Source organism: Pyxicephalus adspersus, chromosome 11, assembly GCF_032062135.1.
Source record: "Pyxicephalus adspersus chromosome 11, UCB_Pads_2.0, whole genome shotgun sequence".
NCBI classification, from domain to species: Eukaryota; Metazoa; Chordata; class Amphibia; order Anura; family Pyxicephalidae; genus Pyxicephalus; species Pyxicephalus adspersus.
In genome coordinates this window covers 5,870,289-5,897,745 of record NC_092868.1, presented here as the reverse complement: position 1 = coordinate 5,897,745, position 27,457 = coordinate 5,870,289, and the positions used below count along the sequence as shown (strand labels likewise).

Below are 27,457 nucleotides of genomic sequence, written 5' to 3'. Positions count from 1 at the left end.
TTAGTAGAATGGGCAATAGTAACAGCCCTTACTGGGTTTATTTTTTTTGCCTAATGCTACCTGTTTTGGTCATGCAAAGCCCTTCAACATAGGATCAACACTTGTGGTAGAGGCCCATTGCTGTCCCACTGGCCAGTAGCGGTGTGTAAAATTCAGAAGGGGTTCAGTTGAAAGCCAATCTATAGGTAAAATCCAAAGTTTCGCTAGCCCCCCCTCCGCTTTAACATATTCCGCAGAATTTAAAGATTTCCTATCATGTGAGTCAAGATAAACTCACCTAAATACTTCACCCAAGTCCTTTGAAGGCCTCACTTCTCTTCCAGATGACCACTGATCCACCTCTACATTGGCACCCATACTTACCAATCCCTGGCGGTCTGCTCCTATTGACATCATCCTTTTGGGTCTTCTGGTCCATTCAGAAGAAGGCTCTGCAATGGACAACCATTAGGAAGTGTCTCAACAGCTTGGAAGGCTCCTAGGGGGCGTGTTCATGGGGTATGTCCCAAGCTGGGAATTAACATTAGATATGGGGCATTTGATAAGGTGGGCATCTCAAATCCTAGGCCTTATTTTTTACTTTTTTATCTGTTTACTTTCCCAAATCTCCTCACCATTTTCTGCAAAACCCAGGTCAGCTGTTTGAAAAGCACCTAAGGGGTATGTGCATGACCTCCTGGGCTCTCACAAACTGGGCTGAACTGGATATGGGTTATTAGATATGGTGGGCATGCTCAAAGCCTAGGCCTTATTTTTTACTTTTACTTTACTGTTTTTTTACATATGCCCATTACATAAAGTTAGCATCCTACAATCCTGAACCTTTTACCTTTTTTAGTATAAATAATTTTTCAGCTGTCTTTCGTCCCATCATGTGACATTCTTTGCAGCATATTTTTGTCCAAACTAACTGTTGGAAAGGCTCCTCTGGGTGTGTCCATGACCTCCTGGGATCACACAAACTGGGTTGAATTATATATAGGGAATGAGATAATGTGGAAGCCTGGGAAGATGGGAATCTGGGGAGATGGGAATCTGGAGGGATGGGGATCGGTAAAGATTAGGATCTGGGGAGAAGGGGATTTAAAGTGGGGACCCAGAGACACAGAGATTTTGACAGATGGGGATCTGGGAATGTGGAGATCTGAGGATGTGGATCTAGAAAGGTGAGGAACCTGGAGAGATGGGGATCAGGAGAGATGAGGATCTGGAAAGGTGGGGATTTAGAGGGATAATATCTTGAAAGATGGAGATCTGAGGAGATGGGGATTCAGAGAGATCAGGTCTGGGGATATGGGGATTTAGATAGGTGGGGACCCAAAGATATGGGGATTTTGGAAAATGGGGATCTCGGAGGTGAAGATCTGGTGAGATGGAGATCTGGAGAGATGGGGATTTCAAGATGAGATCTGGGAAGATTAGGATCTGGAGAAACTGGGATCTTTGTATATAGGGACAACTTCAATGCCAGACGGAGGGGGTTTTGGTGTTATTGAATGGGGAACATCCAGTGTCCATCACTTGAATGGGGTAACTGGTTCTCATATTCGGAAGTAACACACACAGCCTAGTCACTTTCACTGGAAACGCATTCAGTGCTTTTGAAAAGTGCCAATCATATCAATTCATCGTTAATGTTCACCATTTCCAATTATTTTTTTCTTTTTTATATATTTTTTTATTATAAATTATTTTATATATTTTTATTATATATTATTTTATTTTTTTTATTTTTTTTAATATCTTTTAATGGGTTCTTTACTTTTTTCTGGAGTTCTGCTTTTAGATTTGCTGAACATGAATTCCGATGTTGAAACTCTCCATTTTCGTTTCCAGGTTATTACAAGCTGTAATGCAGCTACATTGCAGGATGTGAAGGATTTGCAAGCAATTGTGTAAAATGACAGTTGTGTAAAACATTTAGTTTTCAGATTTCAGTAATGTTTTATGCAACATCTTATCAGTCTACAGAAAACAGTTCATACCTTCCATGGAGGCTAAAAGGTAATCATTTATTTTGTCCATTCTGAACATGCTGCTAATTTGCATACCTGAGAGAAACATTTAATTTGTAATCTATTGTTAATAAAGTTATTTTAATTTTGCAATAATTTGTGAAGCACAAAAATAAATATGGCGCTGGTATGCAGACTTGTTCAAATGAAGGTTTTGAGTAGATGTAACCAGACACTAATATCTTATAAGGATTACTGCCCTGGTGAGCAAACTGTGTCCCAAGGGCCATTTGGTACTTCTTGTTTAGCTCCTTGCAGACCCCAGCTGTCAGTAGATGTAGTGTCTAGACCACGCCTTTTTGACGTCTGCAAGCTTTGACCATCTTCCTTGTATATGTTCTGTGATATCTCCACATGTCTCCAGCCTATGACCATACCTGTTGTATGTCTCCAACCTTCGACCACACCCGTTGTATGTCTTCAGCCTCTGACCACACCTGTTGCATGTCTCCAGTCTCCAACCATACCTGTTGTATAACTCCAGACTCTATCTACACCTGTTGTATGTCTCCAGTCTCCAACCATACCTGTTGTATGTCTCCAGTCTCCAACCACACCTGTTGTATGTCTCCATCCTTCAACCATATCTGTTGTATGTCTCCAGTCTCATACCATACCTGTTGTATCACTCTAGACTCTAACTACACCTGTTGTATGTCTCCAGTCTCCATCCATACCTGTTGTAAGTCTCCAGCCTCAAACTTCACCTGTTGTATGACAACAACTCTCAAAGTTTCTTCTGTCATGTACTGAATAGTATGTGGTCCTTTGGAGCTGTTGGGGTTCTGGTTGATGCCCCCATACATTGGCCACCCTTTGCATAATGTTATCATTTCAACTGATTGTATCCATAGAAGAACTATCCATTCCTATAGGGGCCCGTATGACAGTGATCTTTAGCAGTCTCATATAATATTATTAAACAGTATTTATATAGCGTCAATATATAACGCAGTGCTGTTGCATGTCTTCAGTCCCTGGCCATTATCTCCAGTTATAATCCACTCTGGTCTTTAGCAGTCTTATATAGCGTGTCCTCAGTCTTCAAGTGTCTCCTGTAGTGTTTCCAACTTCCAACCAACCCTGTTGCATGTCTCCAGAGAGATGACCATTATCTCTAAAATGTTAGAGGGATAACACCCTGGAGGAGTCATGGTTGATGTCCCCATACCCCATATGTTTTCCACCACTGCCCTAGTATATTAATATTATTTTACAAAGTCAGCACAGTGGCTTAGTGGTTAGAACTCAGGCCGTTGCAGCGCTGGGTCGAATCTCAGTTGGGACTCTATCTGCATGGAGTTTGCAGGTTCTCCCTGTGTCAGTTTCCTCCAGGTAATCCGTTTTCCTCCCACATTCCAAAAACATGCAGTTAGGTTTATTGGTTTCCCCCTAAAATTGACCTTGGACTGTATTAATGACATATGACTATGGTAGGGACAGCTAGTGACATGATTATAGAATTTGTAGAGCGTTGTGTAATATGTCAGCGCTATATAAATATTGTGTATGAATAATATTAATATATCAGGGATAGTCACCTAATATAATATTTATTATATATTATAATATTATTACGTTTTAACTGCTGTACCTCCTTGAAACGCTACAAAATAACAGCAAAATTAAAACGAAAATTATAAAACAGTAATTTAATCATCCAAATACATAAATCTGCTGTAGCAAAAATTCATAAACAGATTGATAAAAAAAAATAACTTACCTATATACAACCAAAACAAGAACAAAAAGGAAAAAATGATTATTTATTATTATTATTATTATTATTATTATTATAGTATTATGTTTTTATTATTACTATTGTAATTTTTTTTATTCTTCTAAATATTATTTTATTATACTCTATTTTTATGGATGCCATCATAGTACACAGCACTGTATTTTAAATAGGAGTTGCAATGGACAGACAGATAAAAACAATTTGCCTGATTTATTAAAGCTCTCCAAGGCTGGAGAAGATACACTTTTATCAGTGAACCTGGATGATCTAGCAAAACTGAAATAGGCTAGCAAATGCCTTCAATCCTGGACCAGATCCATTCCAGGTTTGCTGGATCACCCAGCTTCACTGATGAAGCCTCTCCAACCTTAGAGAGCTTTAATAAATCAGGCCCAATGACACAGGAAAAGGAGTTGACTTTGCCCAAAAGAGCTTACAATCTATTATTCTTTTATTATTATTATTATTATCATTAATAATAATGATAATAATAATAATACTAATATTGATATTGCGTCATCATCTTCAGTAGCACTGTACAGATGGCAGTGATACAATGTAAATATAAATATATATATATATATATATATATATATATATAATGTCATCAAAGTGGCTCAATCATGGGAAAAGAAAAAAATTTGCATTTTGGCAGTTCATAAGTTTACAAGTCGGTCACATAGGAATCAGTATTGTTGCAATCAGCTGGTGTTTAAATGTGGAAGTGGTTTGGTAATTTCTTATTCTTGTTTCACAACTGTGCCAGCAGTTTCATTTGTAGAAGGAAGAAGATTCCGAAATATAAACTGACATTCCCTTAACTTTTCAGTTAGAGCGGAAGGCTGAAAGAGGGCAGACATGATCTCCAACACATCAAGGTACTGAGATACTTTCCTAAACTTTCTGGTGTCTATTTCTTAATGTTTTCACCCTAAATTCACCCAGATTGTACCTAAAGTTCACACTTTTCTCACATTGGGCTTGATTTACATAGCAAGGAGCATTATCACCCTGAATGGGGAATTTTTACTTGGATAAATTTTGCTGTCATCCAATCATGTGCAAGGAAAAATATTTTTTTCATATTTATTTATTGACCTTGCACGTGATTGGGTATTCACTGCAAAATGAATTACCACCACATTCACTTAACCTAAGTGAATTATCCCTTACAACCTGTTAATTCACCTTGATGGGTGACCAGCCTTTAATAAATTAGCACAATTGAATTTGACTAGAAAAAGTATAAATTGTGAGCGAAAGTTGATTCACTCATTTTCTAAATGAATCAAATATGCACATTTTGGATAAAAGATGAATCTTGGATAAAAATGTTTATAAAAGACCCCGGTGATATATTCATTCAAAAGGGGCTTTTGTTTTTTTAACTATTTTTTATTAAATTATGAATTTATTTATTTTATTCATTTAAATATATCAGAATATTAAGAATACCCAGAATGTAATCATCAGCATGGAATTACCGTGTTTCCCCGAAAATAAGACACTGTCTTATATTTTTTTTGGCTCCCAAAAACACACTAGGTCTAATTTTCAGGGGATGTCTTATTTTTCCATGAAGAAGACTACAGTACACATTTATTGTTGAAAGTCACTCATGATCACTCATGTTTCATTGATTGTCCCCTTCTGATCACTCTATGCCATTGATTGTCCCCTTCTGATCACTCTATGCAATGATTGTCCCCTTCTGATCACTATGAAATGATTGTCCCCTTCTGATCACTTACTTATATTTTCTTTTCTAGGTCTTATTTTCGGGGTAGGTCTTATATTAGGGCAGGTTTACAAAATAGTGCTAGGTCTTACTTTCGGGGTAGGTCTTATTTTCGGGGAAACACGGTAGTTTATAAAACAGTGAATCTGTCATTCACCAAAAAATTCTATGGTGTTGAATCAGTCGCTACCATTGAAAAACACACAGACCCGAAGAATTCTTTACCAGTCAATGTAAGGTTCACAGCATTTTAAAGAGAACCGTTTTATTCTACCTGGGGGTTTATTCATGAAGCGGTGGAATTGACATTCACCGAACATTCTCTTCCAAAAACCAAGATTTTTCCTTCCTCTGGATCAGCTATGTATATATGTTTCTATATGGAGATTGCAGCTTTTCTCGTACTGTATATGCTTATTTTTTTTCCTTTTGGGTGAACTCTGCAGGCTTTTCTTTTTTCAACTCAACATACTATGTAACTCCCATCTGTGAATGTTTAGTGAATGTCAGATTCATTGCTTTATAAATACACCCCATGGTTTGTATTGGTATATGTTTGTGGACTTTAATTTGTAGTATGTCAATTTAAATCAACATAAATTTCAATCCTTTGCAATCGATTACAAATATATTATCATCTGATTAAAAAAATTGACCTGCCACATAATGGTCAAAGTTAGAGTCTTTTGACTGGAGCCCGGTACAGAAGTACCCCTTGTCCCTTCCCCAACACCCCCGATGGCAGCCCTAGTGTATGGCAAGGAGCAAGTCCGCCCTCATAAGTTTAGACTGCACACGGGTGAAATTTTAATTTGGCAACTGTTGACCAGATGGGCATTTGCACTAAAATGGGGTCTACAGCAGCCATGCTCAACCTTTTTAACATAGGGGAACCCTTGAATTAACCTTCAGGTCTTCAGAGACCCCTGGCTATAATTTCTATATCCACAGCTCACTGTATATCAGTGTAGTGGTCAGTGGGAAGAATTCCTCTTACATTGCTGACCATGGGGGGAACAAGAATGTCCCCCTACAAATCTTGGGGAGGGGGGGTTACTTAATCTGACTCGAAAGGAACAAAATTCCCAACCACTGGTCCTCAAGGTCTGTGAACATTTCAAATCACAGGGCTGAACTAGAAATCATTGTCCCTGTTTCTCCCCAGGATCCCCTTCAATACCCCTGTGACGCTATGTGGCCCTTTGCAGACCCAGCAGTAAGTAATGGGAGCTGCAAGGAGGCTGTTATGTACTGAATATAATGTGCAGTCCTTTAGAGCTGCCAGGGGCCATGGCCGAAGCCCCCTATACCATGTCAGTTGACAACCATTACTGAATACTATAGTACGGGGAGACGAGTGTAGGAGCTGGGTCAACATAGACAGTAATTAGACAGACACAGACCTGTATGGAGAGAGGGGGATGTGCTAAGGATTTCCTGAAATGCTCAATTTTTCGGTGCTTTTACTGTCAATTTTTGGAAGCCGGGGACTCTTTGTAATCTAAATTGTGATTATCTCTTCGCAGTTCTACTAATTCCTTTCAGCTGCGGCTGGTGGTGACGGTGTTGATATGTTTGGGAACCCTCTCCCTTTTAATCGCCATATCCACCAACCATTGGATCAAAGCAAACGGAGATTTGGATATACAATATTTTGGGCTATGGAAGGCCTGCACCACAACAATATGCATACCCCACAGCGCAGTCAGTAAGTGAATATTAACACCGAGAATGTCTATGCAACACATAGAACACCCTTTTTTTAAACTTTCTACCCCTGATGAACCCCTAAAAAGTTTTCAGGTCTTGAGGGAAGCCTGATTAAAACTAATTAAAACATTAAAAAAAGCTTTTTGAATTGGCCAGTGGAAAGAATGCCCCAACCTACATTGATGGCTAGAAGACCACCTAAAAGCATCACTGGAATGAAGCCGTTGGCTCTACCAAGTGGTGTTGGCCCCAGAAATATGCAGGCATCAATAAGCACCAACCAGCCATAGTTTGACAAACGCCTAACAACCTCTGGTTGAGAATGGCTGCTCTAGACTGCCCACCCATTGGCACCATATCCTACACAATCCAAGATAAAGCCACCAGCAATCAACAGCCAATCCAATATGATTGTTATTCAATCTTTCATACACAGTAATGAATAGTACTTTTTTTTAAATGTGGGAATTCATGCAGTATAAGGCATGATACTTTAGTATGGTACACAAGAGTGTTGGTATGGTGTATTGGAGCACCATTAAGAATGAGTTGCACCACAGTGCACAATGAATTCCCTGCCAACGACAATGCAGTGCGCCAATGCATGTGATGAAGGTTGTGATGGGTTGCAATAGCTCCAGTGGGAATGAGCGCTTTCTAAGTAGGCAGGGCCCCTTGAAGTAATATCCAGGTCATGAGGGAACCCCTTCTATAATTACTATATTCACAGCTCACTTTATATTAGTGTGGTGGTCAGTAGGAATTCCTCTTACATTGCTGGCCATTGGGAACAATATCACCCATCACAGCCAAAAAGATCACTGTGGTCAGTTAAATCAACCTAAGAGTCACAAACTGCTAGATGATCAAGGAACCCCTGGCAACCTCTGGAGGAACCTTAGGAGTTCATGGAACCCTGGTGGAGAAACATTATTCTTTATAGAATTACAGTAAAACCTGTAATTCTATACTGGGAGTGCTAACTTGTACACTTGTATTGCTTTGCATCACTGTTGGTTTTTCCTAAAAAAATTGATTTTTCCCTAAAATTTGTACAGCTTTTTCATCTTCTAATTCTTTTTTCTTCTTCAACTCTTTTTCAGTATACAGCAAAGTCCTTCTTGTCTTTGCCATTTTGTTTGCAATACTTTCCAGTATCCTAGTCATTTTGGCGCTGGTGTATGGCGTAACAGATGTGAAAAAAGCGACAATGAAAATGGCATCATTAACAGGTATGTTCCAGCTTCATACTATTAGACTTAACTCAGGTTTCTGAGAAGCATTGGTGGGTTGCGTTTATGGAAGGTCAATCCATAATTGCTTTTTCAGGGCAAAAAGACCTTCCTCATATAGAGTTGGGGTTGAAAGCTCAGGAGCATGGATATTTCCAGGATGTAAAACTAGCAGCCTGTTCTCTGAGCAAACAGGGCAGGAGAGTCCTGAAATGGAAATCAATGGATCTCAAAGATGGACAACCAGCAGCCAACCTTCTCTGCAGTAGATTCTGACACTGCTTCACCAAGGAAAGTCAATCAATAAATGTAAGCGATATTAGGAACTCAGGGGTATTAATGTCACTGCTGGAATCTCTAGGAGATGCAATGCTACCAACCCTCTATTTCCCTGACCCTGTCCACAAGGAAAAGAAGGACCTTCCTAGAATAGAAGAGGAACTAGAAACTCAGGGGTGGTACTTCTACTGCTGGGATCTCAAAAATGTACAACCAGCAGCAAACTTTCTCTGCAGTAGATTCTGACAGAGAGCCAGTCAGTCAACAAAATGGAAAATTGCTGGGAACTGAGAGGTATCAGAGTACACTGCTGCACCAAGGAGAGCAGGTATAGTGGCAGATTTGGGAATTCCATTGCTATTATCACCAGAATTGCAAAAATGTACAAACAGCCACCTGCCTTTACTGCAAGAGTTTCTGACACGACCAAGTAGCAAATGACCTTCTGGGAATGGAGGCATAGTCAGAAACTCCGAGGTCAGAGCAGAACAAGATGTTGGGGTGAGCTTTCATTTTGCATAGACTGGCTCTTTAGGATGTAATTTATGAATTTCTTTTCATTCCTTTCAGGCATGTTAGCATTTTTTGGAATGCTCGCTGCAACAATCGTCTTTATCATTGACCCTTTATACAAGAGCATTGAATATGGATTGATCATCGGCTGGATTTGCCCAGTCCTGTACTTTTTCGCAAGTAAGCTTTTTCTCTTGGTATTGCAATGTTATCACATTCGATTGTTAAAGTTGAGCTTATTGTAAAAAAATCAGATCACATAGCAATGAAGATGAACTTAGATAACAAAAATACTTCTTCCTTGCTGAGCCTGTTTTGGCAGATTCTACGCCACCATGGTAGACTTAGGAGCCAGATGTCCCTTCCTGGTCTTCATAGATGATCCCTTGTAGACATATTGCTAGATCTTGAGCAGAGATAGTCTACAGTATACAGGTCATTGTCCATCCTACAAATCACTCTCATGTGAAGTGTGTCTTGTATCTCAGGAGGCTTTAGGTGGAGAAGTTTCTTTGTCACTTGAGGGAATTAGAATCCATTATATGATGTGCCATCTTCTCTTCTTTCGAGGATCTACGTATCTTTCTTCTACACCCAATGTTGATTCAACAACACCAGATTCCTGGCCCCTGTGGACTGAGCAGCCTTTTTCAATTTCTTTGCCAGTTTTAAAACTAAGCTTTCTGGAACTGTAAACATTGGGCTCTATTTATATAATAGGGAATCTGACATTCCCTATTGGAAATCAATTATTGGCATTGAAACACATGGACCGGGAATGTTTTGAGGGAATGTTGGATTCCCTGTTTTATAAATAGTGTCCACTGAGTCCAGTGGTATCTCCTCAGCATTTGTTTATCAGCAAGCTTAGCAGGGTTTGTAGCCTATGGGAAAGGAAATAGGAAATATAGATTCCAGTCTTAATATTGCATTTGTTTGTCATGCCCCCCTCACATAGTGAGTAGTATAAGAACAAAATGCAAAAAGAGAGAAAGAGGAATGTTTAAATGGCAAATGTAATTTTATGTTCTAATTGTACAATTACCATATGTTGTCAATAGAACACACATTATTATATATATTAGATCAAACATGGTATTTATAAAAAAGGGATATAAATGACCTTGTAAACTATACATGGATACTCATGTATAGGGTATGGAACCTATATAAAACAAAAACCCATGATAGTATATCTTCTCTGGTCTCCAAAGCTTTATTAAATCAGGTCGAATCTGTTACATTTACTCTTCACTGATTACAACACAGAGGTAGGTAAAATTGTTGTACATTTCGTTGTGACAATGAATGTACACTAACCAAATCTTCTCCTTCATTGCAGCAATTTTGAGCTGGTATCACAATAGACAAGAACCGGACAGAAATATGACAATCGAAGAATTAAGACAGCAAATGTCAGCAAACAATACCCAGGCACCGCCGTACATGGCTCAACCCCCACCAGGCAGCGTCGTTGTGACTTAGATGGGTTTTGGATATGATGGGGTTTTCATAAAAAAAAAAAAAAGTTATTGTGCTTCTCATACCTGGAAATGTCCAGCAGCCTGCAGTACTAAAATCATCATTTTTGTTGGGGGAAATTTTCTTTCGGATTCTGCCTTGCATTTGTGCCAATTGCATCAATTTGAGTTCTTCAAGCTGGTTTTGCACCCTCATAGACTTGAATAAAATTGCTTTAGTGTTCAGAAAATGACCTGATATATGGAAACCTTAAAGAGGAACTAAACTCAAAACTGCAAAAAAAAATACACTTACTCACAATCCTGTATGGCAGTCCGATCCCTACGGGGAACTCCTGCATCGGGTTCTGTTTTGTCCCGGCATACGTCCTGGAAGCTGTGCTCCGGGGGCCGCCATCTTTTTCTTCCTGTTCGTCATCCTACGTCGCCCGACTCAGGTGCGAGATCAGGTGACGTAGGATGGCCCAAAAATTTTGCCCATATCATTGTGCATGATCTCTTTGCGCAAAAATGCTGCTTCTGATGCCCAAGAGCCTCCCAGGATGCGTGATGTAGGTATCCCAGAAGGCTCTGCGCTCCCATTCATTCTCGACCACCTAGGTCAGGGGTCAGTACTACTAGGCCATTTCAGGAGGTCAAAAAGGCACACTAGGCCAGAAGAAACAAGGTGTCCAAGGAAAGGTTTTATATTTAAAAAAAACAGTACGTTGAATGAGAAACGTGATGTTGCATGTTCTTAGAGACAATACCCCTTAGATACTTATCTTAGATACAATATCAGGTTCTAATATTCAGGAGTTCAGCAACAGAATGTCATTAAAGTGATTGTCAGTGAGCTGAGAACGCAGCTTGTTCTAACAAAACTTCATCTTGGAGAACAGCTGCTCGCACAGGGCTTTGTTGCCGCGTAGGACGAAGAATAATTTGCCAGTCCATTCGGGGTTGAAGACTAGGGATGAGCGAGTGGCTGCATTCATTGATCAGCTCAGTATGCGATCCCTGGCACTAGAGGTTAAATGGGTTACAAGTCTCTCCATTCAAAACCTCTAGTGCTCGCTGATTGGCTGAGGAAAGTTTGTCCCCATTTAACCTCTAGTGCCGGGGATCGCAAACAGGATTCCCAGGGCTGCAAGAATGATTGCAGTTCTGAGAATCCACTGTGATCCTGGGGCACTAGAGGTTAATTACCCTCTAATGCCTGGGGATAGCAGTGGAACTGCAGAAGTACTCTCAGTGGAGTTTCCCCTATTGAGAGTTCTTCTGCAGTTGCACTGCAATCCCCGGGCACTAGAGGTTTATTAACCTCTAGTGCCTGGGGTTCTTCTCAATGAATGTGGCTGTGGCTGCATTAATTGAGAACAGTGTGCGATCCCCGGGACTTTTGTTGCACAAAAAAAAATAAAAAACTACAGAATTTTTTACCCTACCTAAAAGGGTTGTTTAGCTATTCTTTAGGTCGAAGGGGGGGGGGAGAAGTAGACAGTTGTATGGCTGCTTGTAGGACATTCTTAGCATCCTCAGCATACAAAGACCACCCTCGTGGTCACAGTTTGGTATAGGCCTTTTTATGTTTCAGTATGACAGTTCTCCATGTACAAAGCCAGCTCCATAAAGTCGTGGGGAAATGCATTGTTTCTCAACCTCAGGGAGATAACTTTCAGGTCTTTAGGAAACCCCTCCTATAATTATTATATCCACAGTTCACAGTACATTAGTGTGGTGGTCATTAGAAAGAATACCCCATGTATTGCTGGCCATTGGGAACGATGTCACTCTTACAGATAGTTAAAAAAAGATTGCTGGTGTCAGCTAAGTCAAAATTTCTCAATGAACCCCTAGCAATCTCTGGAGGAACCCTGGTTAAGAAACATTGGTTTAATGAGCTTGTTATGTAATTGGGAGGTCCATCACAAAGCCCTGACCTAAACCCTACTGAATACCTCCTGTATGAATTTAAAGGATGACCAAAGTCTTATCTCCATATAGGGTAGTTCCTAATAGGCTGAGCGGGAGTCCTGCTATGAATTTATCCAACACACACCTATTCTGTACAGTAAAAGTGATCTTTACACCTTTGTGTCCCTTATACCAATTATTGTATGTAGTGTGAAATGTGTAGGTGGATTAAAGTGTTCCTGAACCTTCTCCGCTAAATTGCAATAAAAGGTTTCATTACAGCTTCACCGCTCTGTGCCGACGCAAATTCTTGTTATTGCTCTTGAAAAAAAACACTTCTGGTTATTCACAAGCTTAAAGGCGGATAAACTTTGCATACATCTTCTTTAATAAACCATCCAAGAATAAAAACATGAAAATTCATTAAATATATATATTTTTTTTCTAATACCCATTAAAACTTTTTTTGCAAACTATTACAAAACTCTAAATTTGCTATGTTTTTGGTTTGTTCTATAACCTTGTTGGTTTCGTTGGTTGTTCCAGTATTGTGTGGCGCCTTGAAATTGAGGAAGAAAAAATAAAAATGAGAACAGAAACTTCAATTGCGACCATGCAACAAGTGTCAATGATTCTGGGTCAAGTCTTTACTTTTTGGTTCCCCTTGGTATTTTATGTAATGCTGAAGGATCATTGACAGATGTCCATCTTTTTATTTTGGAAAAAGTGAAGGGGAGTTGAATCCTGATCTGGTAATTGGATGTAGATGCGTGGCACAGGCTGCTCCCTAATGCACTATTAGCAAGGGTAACATGCTATGATTTAGAGAAAAGCCTTTATTAGCCACATTTTCGAATATCTACGTATTTTATGGGTTCTAGGGGGCCTCTTTATTAGGGCTACAATACAACAAATACAGAACCATGAAACCCCTTTTCCAGATTTTAGACCTGATAAAGGGGGCAACTTTAACAATTGCTCCAAAGTTGAGGTTGCACAGCCTTATGGTTCTAGGCCTTTCATTATTTCTAGCTGCTGAAGTGACTCCATGGTTGTCAAGTCTCCAGTATAGAATGTTTTCTGGCCCATAAAAAAGTAGCATTTTGGAGTACAGAAACACCCATTGTCATTAAATATTGGCCAGGTCAAGGCTATGTGGGACACAGATACATTATCTTCGACTCCTGGTAGCCTGGTGCCAATGAATAAAGCCACTGGACTAGGATAGAGGGAAGGTAGGGCACAAAGGACAATGACGGGGTAATTAATGAACTTCTCCTTTGCATTGGACCTTTCTATATACCTTTCATGTATGGTGGGTCCATTTTCTTATTGGAAGAACCATGGGTATGTTGTGCTTACAGAACCTGATAGTGGGCCATTTTTACATTTGGAATGGAAGAACCATGGACATGTTGTGTCTTTTACAGGACATGAAAAACAGGGTGCAAATGTTCCCAAACAGGAATTAGCAAAAGTCTAAACTATTCTACTTCCAAAGCCTGTGTAGACACGACAAGATAAATAATATATTAAAGGGAACCTGTCAAGAGAGAAATGTGGTAGCTGCCAATGGTGGCTTAGTTTTCAGAGTGAAGACTCTGAAGTTATCATTCTCATTCATACTTTACTGTATGGAAGTCATGACCTGGAACAAGCATGAGACCTGTGATATCTGATCACCCAACCTGAAAATCTGCCCATGATGGCAGCATCAAAGCCTACACTATCAAAAAGCAGCCAGCAATGGCAGCTCCCATAGTTCTACCTTGATGAGTCTATTGACCAATAAGAATGCTGCTGTTGACTTACTACTTATTCATCCACCCCAAGAAAAACGATTAACATAGCTTTATGTTAACATTTGAGTGTAGGTCCACCAGTAAACATTATTGTCTGAGGAAAGAGAATGGTAAAGAAAGCTGAGATCCAATTGGTCAGTTTGGAAGGCACAAATAAGTTTAGTAGTTTAGCACTAACCCACAACAACCAATCAAATCTGCAATTATCATATTTACCATAAGATAATTTAGGACTGGTTGTTCTAGGTTAGTGCACTTTGCACTTTGATTTACTAAAGAGAAGTGACATCTAATCATCCATTGATCACCGGTACAGATAGACACAAGTTTGCTGTTTTTTGGAGGTATTGTCCTACAGGTTTCACGCTGCCATTTCCCCACTTTTTTTAACGAGGACCGGTTACTCTCCGACACTCGTGCATGCGATAGGCACACATGTAGAATATTCCTGAGGAAAAGGAGAGGGGGTTAAAGAAAGAAAGATGGATATGGGACAGACAAGTCAATAAATAGGTTGATTCTAACATTTTGGCATCTCACCTGCAAAGAAGGTCATAAGCAGAGCCACCCAGCCCAGTATGTAGGACCATGAAAAGCGCCAGTCACCAAACCGCTTTCCCAAGAAGTTTACGGTTACTCCGGTGTAGATAGCCATGGCCAGAAGAACAAAGAGGGCTATGGGTAAAAAAAAAAGGACATGCTGTACATAGAGACAGTAGAAGCATCCACAAAACCATTGCAGAACTTTCATGAATGAAGAGTAGGGGCTGCCTTCACTGACCTCCATCTCCTCCTGTCCTGGTTGATGAAGCCACAAATCCATTGTCCTACCCTGATTACTGCTCCTGCTATTTAGCACTGATTAAAGGGGAATGGTGTTGGCTTTAAAAAGCTTTAGCTACTTTATTACGTAATAAAATAAAACAATATGGACTCCTAGATTCTTGGTTTCTCTCAAAACTTTACACATGGCCATTATAACCTGGGTCACCTTGTTAAAGAAGATCGTCACATGTTCATCATCCCAAGAGGGTGGCTTTCTTTTTTACATAATAAAACTATGTTGCTTTTTTACTTTTTTGTAATTTTTTTTCATACTTTTTTTGAACTCCAGCCTCTTCCTTTACTGCCATGGCGCTAAAGACTGAAGGAAAAACCCACAACCTCCAGGGATTCTACACATTTCCCAGGAGGCTCCTACGGTGCATGCCAACAACTGGGCATTGGATCATTAGGGGCTTTCCTCAAATGTAAAAACCAAGCACTCAATCACGTGCATGCACGTTAGATCAGAACTTTCTTTTTACATTTGGAGGAAGGCCTATCAACCCATGAACATCAATGGTGTCATCAAGAACATGGAAGAAAAAAGATGGCAGTGTGTGACATAACAATGAGTCCTGGCAAGAGAATGGAAGCCAAGACACCATAGGATTGGGTGGGTGTGGTATGTACATTAATTAGCAAGTAAAGGTAAGGGAAAATTCAAAAAAGTTATGCTTTAAGTGGGAACCTTTTTTGTTGGTAGCACCCTAACGGGAACTATTGTGTTTGGAGGCAACTCAATTGGCATTCAGCATTGCATTCATTAATTGCTTAGGTTATTTTTGCTGTCTGTGGCCCTGTTGGGGAGATTCACCTTCTCTTTTTATCCCAGAGATCACCAATCAGGAAAGAAGTGGTCAAAAAATGTACATGTCACCAAAACAGGAAATAGGGACTCTTTATCAGTTGATGGGAATTACTTCATTATGATGATGATTGACATCTTCCATCCAGTTAATCAGGAGCTGTTGGACTTGTTGCAGTTTCTAATGCACTTTGTGTAAATCTCAGTGTACAGCATAGTTCTCCCCAGAGGTTTTTAGCCGGTTGCTCCGCCCGGCTGATTTGAATACCCCGCCCAGCACTCGGCAGCTCTCATCCTCGGATGCACGGATCTCAGTGAGGCTGCTCTGTGCTCTGTGCCGTCCGTTCAGAGAATTGCTTCTTCCATGAGAGGTGAGCACACACAGTTCAGCCTTCATGTGGAGACACAGCCAGCCCCGCCCCCATCTCATAGTACGAGCTCGGATTTCTATTTAAAAAAAAACTGCCTGTTAATGTATCCAGTGTGTGTAAAGTCCGCATGCCATTCTTGCATCCTCACAGCTCTGTGTACAAACCTCCGTATCAACTAAGTTGTATGTCACAATGACCTGTAATTTTCAGGGTGTACAGGGGACCCTCATGAATACTAGGTATTACAATTTCAGCCCCCCAGCTTTAAAGAATTTCAAGATATGGGAGTCACAAATGTAAGTTATGAAAATTAAACTTTGGGGTTGCTGTTTCAGAGGAAAGTGCAACTAGGAGTCCTAAATTAAAAGTGTAAATTGGGGACCCCGGAGCCACTAACATAGCAAGGAGCATTGGGGTGGGGCCCCTAAATATATACCTACCTGTCACAAATCTATACCTATAAAACTACTGTCTGCTTCTCTTCTTTGTACACCAATTTCTCTGAGGTGGGGGTACAAAACTGAAAATATAGTTGCAAGTGTCAGTCACATTCCCCCCTTACAATCTCATTACTACAGCATCATTAGAACATAAAACACTCTGACCATTAAAATGGGCTTCCTGCCCTGTTACACATTCCTGTCCACTTATCTAACATTCTGAACTTCAATTGGGGAATGGAGGGGTGTAAGAAACCCAAAATATAGGTACAAGTGGGGAACATCTGTGACTAACATCCCCTAAAACGTCATCACTATGGCATCATTAGAAAATGAACTCTGCCCACTAAATTTTATTGAGGTTAAGGTACAGGAAGGTTACAGTCATGTGTAACAAGGAAGAACATTGTGATGGACAGTTTTTTTTAATGTTGTAAAGATACCATGGTGATGAAAGGTGATCGCCACACGTGTCCCCCACTTCCACCTATATTTTTGTTTCCCTGCACCTCTTCATTCTGGAGAAATTGGGGTTTGAGGTAAGATGCAGACAGATATGTGTAACAGAGGAGGCAGCAAACTTTGCTAGGTAGGGATTTATGTTCTCATAATGCCATAGTAATTACATTTTAAAAAGGTTTAGCCACAAGTGTCCCCCACGTGTACCTTAAAAAATTCAAGTTATTACAACCAATGGTTTAGGAGATCTGAAGGTTTGAACACAGCGAGTTGTTAGGCTGCAGAATATGACAAGCAGCTTTTACACTCACATAGCGATCACACTGCGCTGCCGATGACATTACACACTGCAGATAAACGTCACAGACAGTGTTTTTATATAGAATATGGGCAGTGATGAGAGGGGGCCACTGTCTGTCTTGTCCCTATCTGATATCACATGCATGATGCTATTAAAGCATTGCCACATTTTTAACATTATATTAAAGAGTGACTTTCTCTGTTATGTAATGGAAAAATGTGCGTTTTTTGTTTTTACACTTTTGTGAAGAGGACCTCTCCCCTTCAGTCTTCACTTCCATTTCGGTAAACACCGAAGGGGAAATCCGCAGCCTCCTGGGATATTTGTGTCACATATCCCAAAAGGCTTTGCACTGCTCCTTGTGCGCATGCACCTTCAGAGGATTTCTTATAATGTAAAAAAAAAGTGTTCAATCTAATGCATGCGCAGTGCAAGGCAGCAATGGACGTACAAGTGATAATTAGAGAAAAGGTGGAAGCTGAGCCTGCTGGGCCAATTTTGTAAAAGAATCAAGTGAAAAAAAAAATGTTTTCACAAAAGTTCACTTTAACTAAATATAGACACAGGGGCACATCTGAAGTACGGCTGAATTCACACCGGCAGTAAGGTTACATTTGTCCATTCCTCATGCCAGGAACCACTGCTGCTTAAAAAACTTCTAGCTCTGAAAAAGCCCAGCACTTACCGCCTGTTACCAGTCCTAGGTGCCCAGCACTTATCGCCTGGTACCAATCCTAGGGGCCCAGCACTTACCACCTGTTACCAATCCTAGGGGCCCAGCACTTACCGCCTGTTACCAATCCTAGGTGCCCAGCACTTATCGCCTGGTACCAATCCTAGGGGCCCAGCACTTACCACCTGTTACCAATCCTAGGTGCCCAGCACATACCGCCTGTTACCAATCCTAGGTGCCCAGCACTTACCACCTGTTACCAATCCTAGGTGCCCAGCACTTACTGCCTGTTACCATTCCTAGGTGCCCAACACTTACTGCCTGTTACCAATCCTAGGTGCCTAGCACTTACCACCTATAGATAGATATACATAGAATAGAAAAATTGGATATACTAACGGGGCAGACATTACAAAGTTGTAACAAATAATTGGGAGAAGGTAGAACACTGAAACAATAAGAGGTTACTGGATACCCATGGCATTAACAAACTGGGAGCACTAAATTTGCCGTGTTTTGCCACACCCCCTTTTTTACCACCCGGCTACAGCTTCCTACCACCCGGCTGAAAAAAATTTCTGGGGAGAACACTGTACAGTCATATCAGTAGGAAGCTAATTCAGCTCGAGAGGAGCCAGTACAACCGTGAAGGACTGAAGGGGAAGCCAGGGGCAGATTTAATGGAACGCACATTTCCATGCATCCAATAAAGTTCCATGACACCACTGATTGGTGTAAGGGTCCCTAATTTTTTTCTTCTTCATCTGGCACATAATATGTATATGACATATGTATATATTAATGATGTAATCATAATATAATGGCCATGAAGGTCCGAGTGGTTCCACGGTGGATATAGGACTTATTATTAGGCTCCGCAGTTCACGATGAGCACTTTAAGAGTAGACATTATGTCTGACATTTCAGTAAAAATAATGGCAAAATATCATTTGGATGAATCTGTCACTGGGAGAAATAAATGGTGTCGGTTTCACGGCTTTCGGCTGTTGCGCAGTTTAATGTCATATTAATCTCGAGAGACAAGTCGTGTCACTGGCAGACATCTATTTTCCCCTAACAGACAAGACACGACGTTACTTTATGTGTCGCTCTGTCCACTACATTTTTATATCTGTCAGAAAGGTCTTTTACATCTCTTTTAGATGCTGCTTTAGTCAATCAGCCACTCAGGAAAAATGTGATTATGGTAAGCTCAGAAATGCAGATTCAGTCCTAAAGTGAACCTGTCAGCCATATGCAACTTCATAAAGTGCTGCCTAACAGTACACACCTTAAGGTGCCGGGTATTATCTGTATGAGCCACAAAGGGTTCTTTTGTGTCCCTCTCTGATCCAGGATCAATTGTTCTTCGAGTAGCTCAGCTTTATTCTTCCCTTTCTACCTATGTTCCTGTCTTATTAAAGCAACCTTTCAGCTATCACTACCTGCTGGCTATTACTTAGCACTGCAGTTCAGATCTCTGTAGTACACGCCTGTCCTAACCATGACAGTTAAACAAAACTGCTGGACATTTAGCCTAAACATGAGGTTGGTCTGCTTGCTTATGTCCTTAATAGAGGCCTGTGTGACTCTGATTTCTAGCTGACTGTTCAGTCATTTACTGATATATATCAGTGTGTGATACCCAAACTGCTGGGTTTGTATATCTTTGCCTGCCTTCCTATCAGCTTAAGCTACGTACACACGTCAGATTTTTATCGCCGGATAATCGGCATCGGCCAATAATCGGGCGAAAATCTGCCGTGTGTACAGTCGGTGTCGTCCATCGTCCGGACGACCGACCTGCCGGATTCACGGACGATGGACGACTCATGCATCGTGCACTCCCTTGTCGTTGGAAAGGATCGTGAAAGATCCTTTCCAACGACAAAAATTGGCAGTGTGTACGCAGCTTTACTGACCCTTCCACATTATGCTGTTTTCTCTGACCATCTATTCTTAAACATACACCACTAATCTGCCCTGTTTATTAGTCAGCTATTGCTCCTGGCAAAATAGTGGGTCCACCAATTTTCATGAAACATAGTTTTCCAATCAAAGGGTTTACACCAGAAAGTAGTTTGCCCCAGTGCATGTTTTCATGCATTGTGATGCTCTTCATTAGACAGCTCATTTAAACTACTAGGTCTGTTAAAAAATATCAACAGAGGAATACAATAGGTCCTGCACAATGTGAAGCCTAATGCAGTTCTTGGTATTTGCATATTATGGGGTCTACAGTGAAGGGGGCTGAAGATTTGCATTTTGGTGCAATCAACTTTGCATTACCACGCACCACATACATACCTGTGTATTGCAGTAGCATGCATTTTATTACAGACAGTTAGCCAACCTATGAAGAACAAAAGGCCTTCAGCAACCTACAGGTGTCCCCATTCACAGTTGAATTTATATTTTATTGTAACAGGTAAAGTTATCAGCATTCTATATTTTAGTAATTTCTCTTTGAACTTCCTTATGCTCAGTCTCTATGGTATTAAAAATGAAGCCAATTTCCAGGCATTTCTACTACCAGCCCAGTGCACCTCAATCTATGGGTTTGACTGAGGACCTCAAGCACCCCAACCCGCAGGTCTTGACTCCAAGCGATAGCTCAAACAGCCCGTAAGTGTTCCTATATTTATTGAGCTTTGTACCGATTTGTGCTACTTCATTTCTTTACCTGCTTGAACCTTTTAACTAATATTTTTATAATGAAGTGTAGCCACTGTTGCAGGCATTCTCAGCTAGGGTTCCTCTAGAATTTGCTAAGGGTCAGAAAGCTGTGGCTAATTGACCTCCCATCTGAAGGTGCTGTCTTTAAAGCCACCTAAACCTGTGATACTCACCTGCCCTCATCCCATAACAGGATGTCACCATATTTTTTCTTTTTTTATCTTCAGCCATCATGATTCGCTGGGCCGGGATGACATAACTCCCACAGGCCTGTTCATCCATTCTCACCATATGATAGGAATGCCAAGGATGCACAATACCGGGAATTTTACCCACTAATTAACACAAGTTAAATAAATTTAGTAGGGATTCCCAAAGACTTGAATTTTATTTAAAGGGTTCGGCCAGCATAAAAAAGGTATAGAAAGGCTGCTCTATGGTATCACTTACTGGAGATGAAGAACATGATGCCTGCAGCAAAGGACCTGTTAAATCTCTGGAAAGTGGAGAAATGGGCAAAGGACAAGATCCCAGCAATGATGCCAGCAAAGCAAGACAAGGTGGACAGGATCATAAAGGCCCGAGTGGCGTTCCAATAAGCTGGAAGAGAAAAAAGATTTAGTAAGGTAACAAATAAGATTGTGCAGCAGACTTTCAGTATAAATAAGTTGCATCTCAAAAACTTTACTAAGGGCCAGTAATGATTGCTCAAGGAATGTTTGAGGAACATAAAGAAGGGCAAAGATAGTGCAAATGGGAAAATCTGCCTACTACATGATCAAGTCCAGTTCAATCATTTGATGTTTTTGGTTGGACGCTGAGATGTACAGAAGCATAAAGTCTTTTGAAGCCTATATATTGAACAACCGTGGCTGTGGGGCTTGGATCCTAAATTGATCCTTAGGTTGAAATACCAATATCTTCAATAGCAGATAGATAGAGTTTTAGGGGATGAACAGAGAATAACCCACATTTATGGGTTCTATCTGCCATGATAAGGACCATGTATAAGGATGGCATGGAGAACTTTTTGGAAACCCCAACGTGTCATGTTAAAGGGCTGATAATAAGGCACAGGAGGCAGAAGAAATGCGTTAGCCTTTGAGTTCCTAAGGTCCATATTTACATAAGACTGCCTTTGAGTTTGGGGCTTCCAGTAGGATAGTAAAAGGTATATGTAGACACCTATGGGCACCTTGGATTTTTTCAGGTTGAGTTTTTTGAAGGCATCTCTGGTGGCTTACTTTTATCATCTCATTACCTATGAGTGGTCCTATGGCCTTTCTATTTCTATGCTTGACAGTTTTTAATCGAGGCAGCAGAAATGTATATAGCTTGCTCTTAAAATCTGCTAATGGGGTATGCTATCTGTTTAAAATGGTTCCAGTTAAAGCTATTAGCCTAAGGCTCTTTCACCACAGCTTTCCCACAATGGTGGAACCATCTTTTTTAGTACTTACCAATACTTTCTATCTGCATGTAACATTTTCCAGTCACGCAGTATCTCCAGAGGCCTTGGTGTGCAAAAGCTCCGGATAAGCGGTATTGCATCCAGTAGTCAGTGGCAGTGGAGACCACCAGGAGTATGTTGCCCACACAGGCACAGAAAAGGCCTCCGCCCATAAAACTGTACATCTTAATAGTGTGATGGAGCTATACACAACGTCTGCAGGAGAGATAAGACAAGACAGAATAAGTTGGTGCTACAGATCTGTAGAACAACTGCCCTAGGCATGCCACCTGTAGCTCGCTCCAAGGGTAAAATGTACCAGGCATGACAGTTCCCAGCATTATCCCCAGATTTTTTTTTTAGCTGGGTGGAAAAAAGTTGGTTGTGGCCCCGGTATTGTGAACCAACTTTTCAGTAACCACCCAAAAGCCAGGGGGATACTAAAAAGTGCCAAGTGGTTCATCCAGCTAAGAGAAACTGGGAAGAACACTGGTTTAGTAGCTTTACACCCCTACAGCATAGTCATGGCTGTGATATTTTTTTCTTGACTAAAGAACTGTAGTGGAAATGAATCAGTAAAGCTGATCTCCAGGCTTACTTTACCCTGGGCTGCGTTACACACATTCAATAATTGTTGTTGGTAAGGATCTATCACAATCTTTTCACAAAGGACTGAACGATGCATGAACCGCCCTGTTCTGCTCTATGGAGAGGACGACAGAGCAGCATCCCGCAGCGCTTTCTTCACTTCCACATCCACTAGGATGGATCCATGAACAATAAGCCCTGTACACATGCCAGCTTCTCGTCCGATACTATCCCTGAGACAATTATCAAGTGAGATACATTTGACGTGTGTACGTAGCCTTAGTCTTGCAAAGTTGTACCTGCTCCTCTCCAATAATAGATTGTACCTGTTCCTGTAGAAGCTGCAGGAAGCCAGTGAGAGCCACCCCTAAAATATACAACAATTTTGCTCTTGCAGTAGACCAGTTGGATTGCACAGGTAGTCAAAACACTACACCTGCCACAGCTATGTACTTGTAGGCAGTTTGTGTCTGCAAGGGCCATGCCAGTACAGATAATGCATAGTTACGGAAATCAAAGGGATGGAGTGACCAAAGTTGCTACCTTGCCCAAGGCAACATTCTGCCTTAATCCAAATCTTTGTTCCAGTTTGCATTGGCCCTTTTTTACTGGCCCTATTGCATGTCATTGGCCATGTTGTTTCACCTTCCTTTATGTGCATCACAAACTGTTGAAGTTTCATCATGCATTGTCATGACAAAGTGCTGCTCTTGCTAGAAAACTCCTCTTTAATGATACTTTTGCTGCACTCCCCCACTGCTCTGGTCATCAGATGGTTTCCTTTTTTGCTCTTCCAGTAAGCACTACATTCTGGGAGGAAATCCCCTATCCCTGGGAATACAGTTGGAGGACATTATCTGTGGGTTTAAACTAAGAAGAGTAAAATAACATCTCTTTACAGGAAGGACATTGACGTGATATTGTCACCAAAGGGTGCAAAATAAACCAAACTTTTCTAAAACACTGATCAAACCAATGACATCTCATGTCTTTACCCCCTGATAGCATTACAAGGGGATCCCTTTCTTCCAGATTATCATTTACATAATCCAATAGAGAGGTCCACTTAGTAGTAGGACTACCTCTTAATAGGCAAAAATAGGCAGGTCCACCAACTCTACTTGTAGGTGAAAAGTTTTGGCTAGACCAACCCTTTAAAATGATTTTGTAAGGAGACAAAAAGGTGCAAAGTATACAATTTGTTTTATATTTTCTCAATTGTATCCAGCTTCAGATGAAGGTACATTGTAATTTCGAATTCAAGCATTTATTTATTGCTGTAAACCCACGGTGATAGGCAGAACTTTTTCTATTAGGATTTGTAGTAAGGAAGATCTTGTCTTTTTAACTTAGTAAAGTGATTTGTTCTGCATGTAATTGAATAATTTAAGTTAATCCCCATGCCTGGGGCTGGATCACCTTCCTAACACTTCTCTAACGTCACATTTGGGTTCTGTGGCTCCTGGCTATGTACATTTCTAGAAGGATTTTGGTTGTCGAAGAGTGGGCACAGATCTAGTCCAACACTAAATCCTGCTTGGCTAATGACAAAGCACAAGAAACTATGTTCATATTACTCTCTGGTATGGCTGGTATGGCCATATCAGCTCTGCAAGTTTATCCCAGATTTATCACTTCAGTGTTTGTGTTGATGCCAACATATGGGTATGCTTCCCCATATCTGGTGGCAGTGCCTCACTGTGTCCAAATTCTGTACAAAGTTCAACAGAATTTTGGCCTCTTTGATCCCGCACCATACTCCCAGGACTCCATGATTGCATTACTAAACCTCAAACCTGAGGCTTTCAGCACTAATCAGTTTAGATTGCTGTCAAACAAACCATTGCCAAAGCCTGGATCTCACATTTCTTGCTTTACCGTAGAAGAGGTGTATGCTGAACACTGGCAATGGAAAAAAGCTCAGCCCAGATTAATAACACCATGCCCAATTTTTTCAGAATCATCCTCATTTGACCAGATTGTTATCCATCTAACGTAAACACTTAGTTTATCCTGGGCGGGGGGGGGGGGGAAACTTAAGCTACATACACACTTCCAATTATTATCGTTGGTAAACGAACGATGAACGATCCTGCACGATATCTGCGAACGATCGTATAGCACCGATCCTGTACATACAGATAACAACACGATCGTTCGTAGATATTGTACACACAATAGATGCGATCGTTTGAACGATACAGGAAGTTACGTGCACCACAGGAACGTTCGTTCATCACGCATGCTCAGACCATGGACGATCAATGAACGATCGTACACACGAACGATGGTCAACGATCGTCGTCCAATCCGATCCGCCGGTCCGGTCGTTCATTTCCAACGACTTTCCTCGTTCGTCGGCATCGTTGATTACTTTTTTTACGAACGATTTTTGCCCAATCGATCGTTCGTCGTTCGTTCGTCGTTCATTTTGAACGATAAAAATTCGAAGTGTGTACGCAGCTTAAGCGTTTACGTTGACCAACTCCCCCCCCCCCCCTTTTTTTTTGCTTTAGATTCCTACTTTTCTCTTGTCTTTACCTTTTTTCCTTGGTCACTCTTTGGTGCTGTTACTGTATATTATATTAGATTCATCTTACAATGGCCTTTATAAATTTACAACTTGACTCTGACTCAGTTATATATTTAAGTTCTCCAAGATTGGGGAATATAGACTAACATGGGAGAACCTGGGTGATCCAGCAAACTTGGAATGGGTCTGGTTCAGGATTGAAAACAATTGCCTACCAAGAGCAAATTAATTTTAGAAAATCCATTCCAGGTTTGCTGGGGTTCTCCCATGATAGTCCATCTTCTCCAGTTTTGGAGAATTTTAATAAATCAGGCCCTCTGAATGGGGGTTTCCTACATACCCCTTTCTGGACTTTATCGACTATGGACCACTCCCTCCTTTCCTTTCCCTGCATTTTCTCTTAAGGTTGTAATCTTTATTTGAAATATTTGAAAAAAAAGTGAAGTTATCACATTTGGTAAAAAAATATCTGCCCTTAGTAATTTGATCTTATATTGATGTAATTATATGTGTTCACAGAATTCATATCAAATATTGAAATACTAGAACATAGATCAGGAAAAAGTATAATAAATACACAAATAAAAAATCCAAAAAAAGTGCATTGAGTGCCAAAGAAAAAAAGTAAGTAAAAAAAAGTAAAAAAAAAAGTAAAAAAAGTGTAATAATTACAAAAATAATAAATTATAAAAAAAGTGCATTGGGTAAAAAAGAAAAAAAAAGTATAATAAATACACAAACAAAGTTTACTACTCACAATATGCCAGATCTGTTTATAAATATTGTTGTTTGTTAATAATTATTGTTTTTTAGGTATTTTCTAGTTATATTAGGGGCTAATTTTATAAAACAGGGAATCAGACATTCCCTCCAACATGGTGGATATCTTCCATGTCATGTGTTTCAATGGCAGTATGTAATTCCCTCCAGGGAATGTTTGAGGGAATGTCGGATTCCCTGTTTTATAAAAGATTAAAGCCAATTGAGTTCTGATTTTCTTTTTTACCTAATGCACTTTTTGTATATAGAGCTCTGGTATCTGAGTTGTAGAGATTTTCATTATTTAAATTTTTCTTTTCTGGTATTTGTGATATCGATTTGCAAAAGATCAAAAATGCATTCCTTATGCAAGAAAGCAAAAAATTCTCCAGCACTAACAAATTTAGTAAATTTGCAAAATTGCTTATCCCTTGTCTTAATCACAGCTGTCAGACCAAGCACCTTAGTGTACGTTACAATGAACTTTTGCGATGTATAAATTGTCAAAATTTATGAAGGGCCCCATTTATAAAACAGGGAATCTGACATTCCTTCAAAAATTCCCTGGTGGACATCCTTCATGGGTTTCAATGGCAGTATTTTTTTTTCCCACAACGGAATGTCAGCTTCCCCACTTTATAAATAGAGCCTCATGAAATGTAATTCTTGCCCCTTTCCCCCAATTTTAGGTAAGACAATTTTTTTTCTCAAAGACAAATCCAGTTTTGCCGTTCATGACCCCCATTTAAAAAGACCCTCTTACCTGTTTGAGGTGTCCTTAGAAGAGGTGACTGAGGAAACAGAGATGTCACTCCGCTGAAGTACAACGTTGAAAAGAATCACACTAGGCTGACGTCCAAAAAAACCCCATGATGCTCGCGGTCACTTTGGATAGTTTCTGTCGACGCAGGTAAAATTCTTTTAAACTCGGGATACTGCCCACCCAAAGCTGGCAGAAAAGGGTCAATAGATCCCTCAAGCTAGGAGCTGGTTGGGCTCCTGATAAAAAAAAGGCATGTGCTTAGCTGGCACTCTGGACCAGAGAATGGATGTGATGAGACTGACAGTTTTTTCCAGAGAACTGTCCCCTGTAACAATGGCAGTGGGTTTAACCCCTTCCTCACTGGGGAGAGTATGAACTTTGAGTGGTGGTGAGGGGGGACCTCAGCT

General features: G+C 40.4%; 1 protein-coding gene across 1 annotated transcript; it reads right to left on the bottom strand.

Annotated features, from left to right (window-relative positions):
• Positions 1-12,972: 12,972 nt before the first annotated feature.
• On the bottom strand, positions 12,973-27,191 carry LIM2 (lens intrinsic membrane protein 2). The gene is made up of 5 exons (XM_072427349.1): positions 27,051-27,191; positions 22,418-22,623; positions 21,408-21,557; positions 14,948-15,082; positions 12,973-14,855 (listed from the first exon to the last, which is right to left on the bottom strand). Exons 2-5 carry the CDS (start codon positions 22,590-22,592, stop codon positions 14,794-14,796), a joined length of 522 nt encoding a protein of 173 aa, XP_072283450.1. The 5' UTR covers positions 22,593-22,623; positions 27,051-27,191; the 3' UTR covers positions 12,973-14,793.
• Between the last annotated feature and the right edge of the window lie 266 nt (positions 27,192-27,457).

Coding starts and splice junctions, on each gene's coding strand:
- LIM2 (XM_072427349.1), bottom strand. CDS start 22,592: ATGTACAGTTTTATGGGCGGAGGCCTTTTCTGTGCCTGTGTGGGCAAC. Junction 15,083..21,407: donor CATCATGTTCTTCATCTCCA/GTAAGTGATACC, acceptor TTTTACCCATAG/CCCTCTTTGTTCTTCTGGCC. Junction 14,856..14,947: donor GCTTATGACCTTCTTTGCAG/GTGAGATGCCAA, acceptor CCTTTTCCTCAG/GAATATTCTACATGTGTGCC.